This window comes from Mandrillus leucophaeus, unplaced genomic scaffold (assembly GCF_000951045.1).
Source record: "Mandrillus leucophaeus isolate KB7577 unplaced genomic scaffold, Mleu.le_1.0 Scaffold208, whole genome shotgun sequence".
NCBI classification, from domain to species: domain Eukaryota; kingdom Metazoa; phylum Chordata; class Mammalia; order Primates; family Cercopithecidae; genus Mandrillus; species Mandrillus leucophaeus.
The window spans coordinates 1236562-1244989 of NW_012102121.1; the positions used below are offsets into that span (position 1 = coordinate 1236562).

An 8428-nucleotide genomic window follows, 5' to 3' on the forward strand; every position below is an offset into this window, starting at 1 on the left:
TTAGCCAGGATGGTCTCGATCTCCTGACCTCGTGATCCACCCACCTCGGCCTCCCAAAGTGCTGGGATTACAGGCTTGAGCCACCGCGCCTGGCCTGTACGATTTTATTTTATGACTATTATTTTTAATGCCTTATTAGGTTTCTATTTTATTTTTATTATATACATGATTTTTAAAATTTGGTATGTTTTTATAATACTGTGTTTATTCTGATCATTAGAGCTTATACTCTCATGCCAATTTTTAAATTGCTTTTTAGCAATGGGGACCTTTTTACAAGCGTTTTATGTAAACCCTGACATAAAGTATGAAACCTGTGCTTCTTGGGTTGAAGTGAGGATGGGAGATCCAGATGAGAGCTCCTCCACCACTACTGCCAGCTTAGCTTGTCCATCCCCTGTAACATCACCAGAGGACCCCCAGGAGCCTCACAGTGAATGGTGTTCAACCATGGCCTTATGGACCAGATAGTGTTCTCTTAATTAAAAGGTTGCTTCACTCTGATGCTGTTCTTGGAATGTGCTGCAGAGGCGCTATGAGATATTAATAGTTTGACAAGGCCTTTTTTATTTCTTCCTATGGTAAAACTCTTAGGTGGGTCTTAGAGCTGCTGTATAGACTATACTTATTTCTGCATAAGGTCTGATCAGTACTCTATTGGCCTCCCAGAGTGCTAGGATTACAGACATGAGCCACTGTGCTGGGCCTGCATTTTGTATTTTCTTACAGATTATTTGGGATATTTTAAGAACCCATACATGTTACTAATTTTTTGTTTTTGAAATTTTCTCTTCAAGTATGCTATTGTGGCAGCACCTCCCGAGATGTGTTATGTGGAACCGATGTAGGAAAGTCTGATGGATTTGGGGATTTCAGCTGTTTAAAGATATGTGGCAAGTAAGGTTTTACATTTTCCTCAGTTGAACTAAAGCTGCACTTTATGCAACAATTATATAATAGTGTGTTGTTCTTAACAGGGACTTGAAATGCGGTAACCATACATGTTCACAAGTATGCCACCCTCAGCCCTGCCAGCCATGCCCACGGCTCCCCCCACTGGTGCGCTGTTGCCCCTGTGGCCAAACTCCTCTCAGCCAATTGCTAGAACTTGGAAGTAGTGGTCGGAAAACATGCATGGACCCTGTGCCTTCATGTGGAAAAGTGTGCGGCAAGCCTCTGCCTTGTGGCTCCTTAGGTAACTAGTAAGCGTAAAGTAAGCTTTAAAAATATTATTGTAAATGTTTGGCAGCAGTGAGTGCTTAAGCAACGTGGAAGTAAGTGCCAGTTACAATATCAGAGGTTTCTAAATATTATGATCAAATTTATGTAGGTACTTTTTCTTTCCTTCTCAAAATATGCTTGCGAAAACCTATACATTTGCCCAAGTGATCTCTCTGATTTAGGTATTTTATTGTTAACTCTGGACAACTGTGGTGAGTTACGGTTCCATAGGGGTTATGATTTCTCTTAGGAGCCTGTGCTATTATGAACGCCATATGTATTTATACCAATCCAGGGTTCAGCAAGTGTTGAAAAGCATTTTCACATAATAGGAACATGCTAAACTAATTGTGGGTGAGACAAAGTCTCGCTCTGTCGCCCTAGCTCAAGTGCAGTGGTACAATCTTGGCTCACTGCAGCCTCCAACTCCTGGGCTCAAATGATTCTTATGTCTCAGCCTCCCAAGTAGCTGGGACTACAGGCGCACACCACCACGCCCGGCTAATTTTTGTGTTTTTAATAGAGACGGGGTTTCGCCCTGTTGACCAGGCTGGTCTTGAACTCCTGGCATCAAGTGATCCGCCCGCCTTGGGTTCCCAAAGTGCTGGGATTACAGGTGTAAGCTGCCGTACCTGGCCAAAAAACTAAAATTTTTAAGTACAGTAAAACCTCAGCCATTTAGATCATTCAAGGAATGTCGGTCTGTGTAGCTAAGTTTCCCATGTAGCTGAGGATAGCACCTATTCAACATCATTTTGAATGAATATTTTTCTTTTTTTCTTTTTTGGAGGTTTTTTGTTTTTTTTTTTTTTGAGACGGAGTCTCGCTCTGTTGCCCAGGCTGCAGTGCAATGGCACGATCTTGACTCACTGCAACCTCCACCTCCTGGGTTCAAGCGATTCTCCTGCCTCAGCCTCCTGAGTAGCTGGAATTACAGGCAACTGCCATCATGCCCAGTTAAATTTTTTTTGTATTTTTGTAGAGACAGGGTTTCACCATGTTGGCCAAGCTGGTCTTGAACTCCTGACCTCAGGTGATCTGCCTGCCTTGGCGTCCTAAAGTGCTGGGATTATAGATGTGAGCCACCATGCCCAGCTGGATGAATATTTTTCTAAAATTTACATTTCATGTTTAAACAGAGGTTACTGAAGGTGTTGTGATTTCTCTCTTATTGACCCAGAGCCATCATTTTTATGAACTCCAGTTCCTTTATTACACTGAATACAGTGATGCCCTGGGCCTGCTGAGGTTGCTCAGACTAATGCCCCGTACCACTGAGCAGTTCGAATTGTTGTATCTGCTCGTTGAAGCTTTTTGTTGTTTATATTCTTGTCAGTGCTTTTAGTATGTTTGCCTGTCTGCTTTTAGTGATTCCCCCTTTCTGATTTTTGGCTTCTGATTACTTGGATATAGAAACCAGAAAAAGCTCATTGGAATTAGATACAAAGTAATACTCTACTGAGCCTATCTGACTCAGTCTTTGAGGAGTATATGTCTGCAGTTTTGCAATGACTTGGCAACTTCTCTGCTGAGTGGGTGTTGAAAGACCATGCATTTAGAAAAAATGGTAAGTAGGCAACTGAGATTGAATAGGAAAGTTATTTCTAAAACTAACCATGTATCTTCTGAGGTAAAGCTAGAATCCTTAGGTTTGTCTTCCATTTCATCAAAAAGAGAGAGTTCACGTTTCTTTCAAGTGCCAGCATGAATCAGTGGGAACACCCTGCTTAATCCTTTTTCTCAATCTGACCTTAAAGTTGTGTATAGAGGAGAAGTGCTCTCTTCTTATATTTTAATACACGTTCCATCTGCATTAGGAAAGCCAATCATCTGTTGGCTCTCTGCTTGCCATGAAATGTGTCTGTGATGTAGAGATCAAATGACTTCTAAATCAAATCCCCTTTCGGGAAGCACATGAGTCAGTTTTATAAGAATTTCACATATAATGACCAGAAATCCTACCCTGGCACTCACGTATCCTGTTGGTGATGAGAGAAGGAAATGTGAAATGGGCAATGCAAAAGGACTTGAGCAAGAGAAGGGTAGTAGCTGGCAGCAACAGACCTTGGGATGGGGCAAGACCAGGTTAAGGGATAAAAGGGTACCTGCTATACCTCAGCGGATATCATGGAAAACCTTTAAGGAAATAGGCTGAGTTGACTGAGAAGCTCAGAGACAAGCCTATGGCTAGTGATAACAACGACTGTCGGGTTTGTTCAAACCTAGCTTATCTATAGAAAGCTCGCTTAGGTCTTTTGGTATCCCACTCAGTAGGAAATTTCCATCCCAGAGGCACAGCTTCAGTACAAGAGACTGGGTAGAGTTCTACTTTAAGGATGGTAGCATGAGGAGCTCCCATATATCTGCTTCCCAGTAAAACAAACAAAGCTGGGGAGAACTATGAAAAAGCAACCATCGAGGCCGGGCGTGGTGACTTATACCTATAATCTCAGCACTTTGAGAGGCCGAGGTGGGAGTCCAGGACTTTGAGACCAGCCTGGGCAACATGGCGAGACCCTGTATGTACCAAAAACATTTTTTATTCACCTGGGTATGGTGGCACGTGCCTGTGGTCCTAGCTACCTGGGAGGCTGAGGCAAAAGGATCACTTGACCCTGGAATGTTGAGGCTGCAGTGAGCCATGAATGCGGCATTGCACTCCAGCCTGACTAACAGAGCGAGACCCTGTCTCAAAAAAGAAAAAAAATCAACCATTTAAAGTTTCTGGAGGCTGGGTACAGTAGCTCACACCTGAAATCCCCAACACTTTGGGAGTCTGAGGTGGGCAGATGACTTGAGGTCAGCAGTTCAGCACTAGCCTGGCCAACATGATGAAACCCCATCTCTACTAAAAATACAAAAATTAGCCAGGTGTGGTGGCACATGCCTATAATCCCAGCTACTCAGGAGGCTGAGGAAGGGGAATCACTTGAACCCGGGCTGGGGGCAGCAGTTGCAGTGAACTGAGATCGCACCACTGCACTCCAGCCTGGGTGACAGAGCAAGACTCCATCTCAAAAAAAAAAAAAAAAAAAGTCTCTAGGAATTGCTCTAAGAGCATACATCAAATGAAGACATATTTTTTCAACAAAATCTACTAAAACTCTGGTAAACAACAGCAAGAGTCTGTGGCATTGAGCCCTAGCCAGTTCCTTCCTCCTCCCCTCAGCTCAGCTTGACAAATCTCCACTCAGGGTAAGTGTGGACAAGAAGATGGGGCTTCTTCTCCCCTCAGCTCCCAGTCAGGTTTACTATATCTCACTGGGAAGGCCACATTGTCAACATTTCTCTTCCCTTCCAACTCCAAGTTGAAGAGGCTGAAATTCTAGTGAGTGCAGCTGAGATGTTAGGTCTCCCTTTCTCCACGAAGCTTACAGAATGTAGGCTCCATCCCATTTGCAGCAGAACTGGAGCCCTAATCGTCCTCACCTCAGCTCATTCGTAGGGCGGAGATTCCACTGAGATAAGCAAGCCAAGAAGTCAGGAGGCTACTATCCCACCCAACACCCAGAGTAGTGCCTCAGAGACCTTTCCCAGGGGGAGAGACAGTTCATAACAAAAGAGAGCTCCGAAGTACTCTCCCAAGGAACTGACTTTATTTGAAACAGTGTGGGGAAGTACAGGCCTAAGGACACTTTAGAAAATGATAGCATACCTTAATAAAGAACAGTAACTAAACTGTAGGCCATCTAGTTCATCAGAGAGAATCAGGGAAAGGTAGCTAAGAGGAGCCCTCCTCAGGTCAGAACAAATCTCAGAAGACTTACAGCAAAGACTATTCCTGCCCAAATTTAATTGGATCAGACTGCTGAGCAATTGATGCCCTGGAACATTGTCAAAAACAATAGAACTGCAATTAATGGGTCATCGAGGCTGAGCATAATCCAAATAAGGCACACAGTTTAACAGAGAGATCGGGAATCTAGACAAAGAGAGCCCTGCTTGAAACCACTGTCATTCCAGGGTCAGTTTGTACCCCTAAGGCTGTGCCATCCAAATGGCTTCATGCTATAGGGAAAATAGACTTCACTGAAATAGTCTAGCCAAATCACAAAGCAAATAAATAAGCAACCACAACAAAAATAAGCTGTGGAGAGGGGAAGCAGTATCCAGAGTTGCTGTATTAGCTAAGATGTCTAGTTTCCAAGAAAAACCATGAAATATGCAAAGAAACGGAAAAAACAGGCAACAGAAACTGCCTGTGAGAGTGACCAGATGTCAGATTTAACAAAGACTTTAGGATAATCATAATAAATATGTTCCAAGAACTGGGTCGGGCGTGGTGGCCCACGCCTGTAATCCCAGCACTTTGGGAGGCCAAGGCAGGCGGATCACGAGATCGGGAGTTCAAAACCAGCCTGGCCAACATGGTGAAACCCCGTCTCTACTAAAAATACAAAAATTAGCCGGGCGTGTTGGTATGCACCTGTGGTCCCAGCTGCTCGGGCGGCTGAGGCAGGAGAATTGCTTGAACCCAGGAGGCAGAGGTTGCAGTGAGCCGAGATTGTGCCTGTGCAACAGAGCAAGACTTTGTCTCAAAAAAAACCAAATAAATAAATACCTTCAAAGAACTGAAGGGAAGCCATGCTTAAAGAGGTAAAGAAAAGTGTGAAGATGATGTCTCATCAAATAGAGAATATTGATAAAAAGGCAGAAACTAATTTTTAAAAAGAGCCAAATGGAAATTCTGAAGTTTAAAAGTAGGATAACTGAAATGAAAAATTCATTAGGCTGGGTACAGTGGCTCATGCCTGAATCCCAGTGCTTTGAGAGGTGGAGGCAGGAGAATTGCTTAAGCCCAGGAGTTCAAGACCAGCCTGAGCACATAGTAAGACCCTATCTCTACAAAAAATTTTAAAAACTTAGGCCAGGCACAGTGGCTTATGCCTGTAATCTCAGCACTTTGGGAGGCTGAAGCAGGCAGATCACTTGAGATCAGGAGTTCGAGATCAGCCTGGCCAACATGGTGAAATCTCGTCTCTACTAAAAATACAAAAATTAGCTGGGCATGGTGGCACGCGCCTGTAATCCCAACTATTTGAAGGGCTGAGGCAGGAGAGTTGCTTGAACCCAGTAGGCGGAAGTTGCGGTGAACTGAGATCACACCACTGCACTCCAGCATGGACGACAGAGTAAGACTCCATCTCAAAAAAAAAAAAAAAATTAAATTTAGGTGGGCATGGTGGCACACGCCTGTGATCCTAGCTGCTCAGGAGACTGAGGTGGGAGGATTGCTTGAGCCCAAGAGGTCGAGGTTGCAGCAAGCTGTGATCATGCCACTGCTCTCCAGCCTGGGCGACAAAGTAAGACCCTTTCTCAAAGGAAGAAGAAAACTTCATTAAAGGAGCTCAATAGTAGATTTGAGCTGGCAGAAGAAACGATTAGTCAACATGAAAATAGATTGTAAGAGATTCGGCCGGGTGCGGTGGCTTGCAGGTGTAATCCCAGCACTTTGGGAGGCCAAGACAGGCGGATCACGAGGTCAGGAGATTGAGACCATCCTGGCTAACATGGTGAAACCCCATCTCTACTAAGTGTACAAAAAAAAATTAGGCCTGGCGGTGGGCGCCTGTAGTCCCAGCTACTCGGGAGGCTGAAGCAGAAGAATGGCATGAACCCGGGAGGCGGAGCTTGCAGTGAGCTGAGATTGCGCCACTGCACTCCAGCCTGAGTGACAGAGTGAGACTCCATCTCAAAAAAAAAAGAAAAAAAAAAAAAGAAAGAGATTATATAACCCAAGGGACAGAGAGAAAATATAATAAAGAGAAATGAACAGAGCCTCAGAAATGTGGGACGTGTTTAACTGTATCAGTGTACATTTAATGGGAATATGAGGAGTAGAGTAGAAGCAGAAAAATATTTGATGAAACAATAGATAAAAACTTTCAAATTTATTAATAAAAACTTTCAAATTTATTGAAAAACACTACACATCCAAGAAACTCAGTAAACTCCAGGTAGGAAAGAGATCCACACCTAGACACATAATAAAAATGCTAAAAGTTAATCATAAGGAGAAAGTCTTGAAAGCAACAAGAGAAAAATGACTTATCACATACAAGGGAACCTCTGTAAGCTTAACAGTGGACTTCTCGTCAGAAACAATGGAGAACATGTAACAACCAGAAGGCAGTAGGATGACATACGCAAAGTGCTGAAAGAAAACTGGCAACTGGCCGGGCGCGGTGGCTCACACCTGTAATCCCAGCACTTTGGGAGTTCAAGGCGGGCAGATCACGAGGTCAGGATATCGAGACCATTCTGGCTAACACAGTGAAACCCCGTCTCTACTAAAAAATACAAAAAATTAGCTGGGCATGGTGGCGGGCGCCTGTAGTCCCAGCTACTTGGGAGGCTGAGGCAGGAGAATGGCGTGATCCTGAGAGGCATAGCTTGCAGTGAGCTGAGATCACACCACCGAACTACAGCCTGGGCAACAGAGAGAGCGACTCCGTCTCAAAAAAAGAAAAAGAAAACTGGCAACCAGGAATCTTACATCTCATGTAACTAACTTTAGAAAATAAAGATAAAAACAAAAGTTATTGCTAACAGGCAGACTTGCCTTACAATAAGTACTAAAAGAAATTCTTCAGGCTAAAAGCAAGTAAACCCGAATAGAATTTCAAATCCACATGAAAAAACAAAGAGCACTAGTAAAGATGATTATGTAGTGATAAAAGGCAGTGTAAATGTGTATTTCTTCTTCTCAACTGATTTAAAAAACAACTGTGTAAAATAATATGTATATAATTATATTTTTAGGCCTATAACCTGTAGAAGTATATTTGATAATTATAGCATAAAGGAGATAGATGAGATCAAAGTTGTGTTAGAATAAGAAAATGATACCAGATCATAACTCAAACCTACAGGAACAAATGAGGAAAGCCATAAGTGGTAAATTTTTTAAAAGAGGAGGGCTAGGCACAGTGACTCACACCTGTAATCCCACTGGGAGGCCAAGGTGGGCAGATCACTTGATGTCAGGAGTTCGAGACCAGCCTGACCAACATGGTGAAACTCCGTTTCTACTAAAAATACAAAAATTAGCCTGGTATGGTGGCACATGCCTGTGATCCCAGCTACTCGGGAGGCTGAGGCACAAAAATCGTTTGAATTCAGGAGGCAGAGACTGCAGTGAGCCAAGATCGTGCCACTGCACTCTAGCCCAGGCAACAGAGCAAGCCTCTGTCTTTAAAAAAAAAAA

The 8428-nt window shown here is 43.5% G+C and overlaps 1 protein-coding gene across 4 annotated transcripts in view; it reads left to right on the forward strand.

Annotated features, from left to right (window-relative positions):
- Positions 1–8428, forward strand: part of NFX1 (nuclear transcription factor, X-box binding 1) — an 85233-nt gene that overhangs the window by 30134 nt on the left and 46671 nt on the right. For all 4 annotated transcript variants that reach the window (XM_011980007.1, XM_011980008.1, XM_011980009.1 and 1 more), the window contains exons 8-9: positions 798–897; positions 978–1195. In XM_011980007.1, the coding sequence (XP_011835397.1) occupies positions 798–897; positions 978–1195 (318 nt within the window). The remainder of the gene's footprint in view (positions 1–797; positions 898–977; positions 1196–8428) is intronic.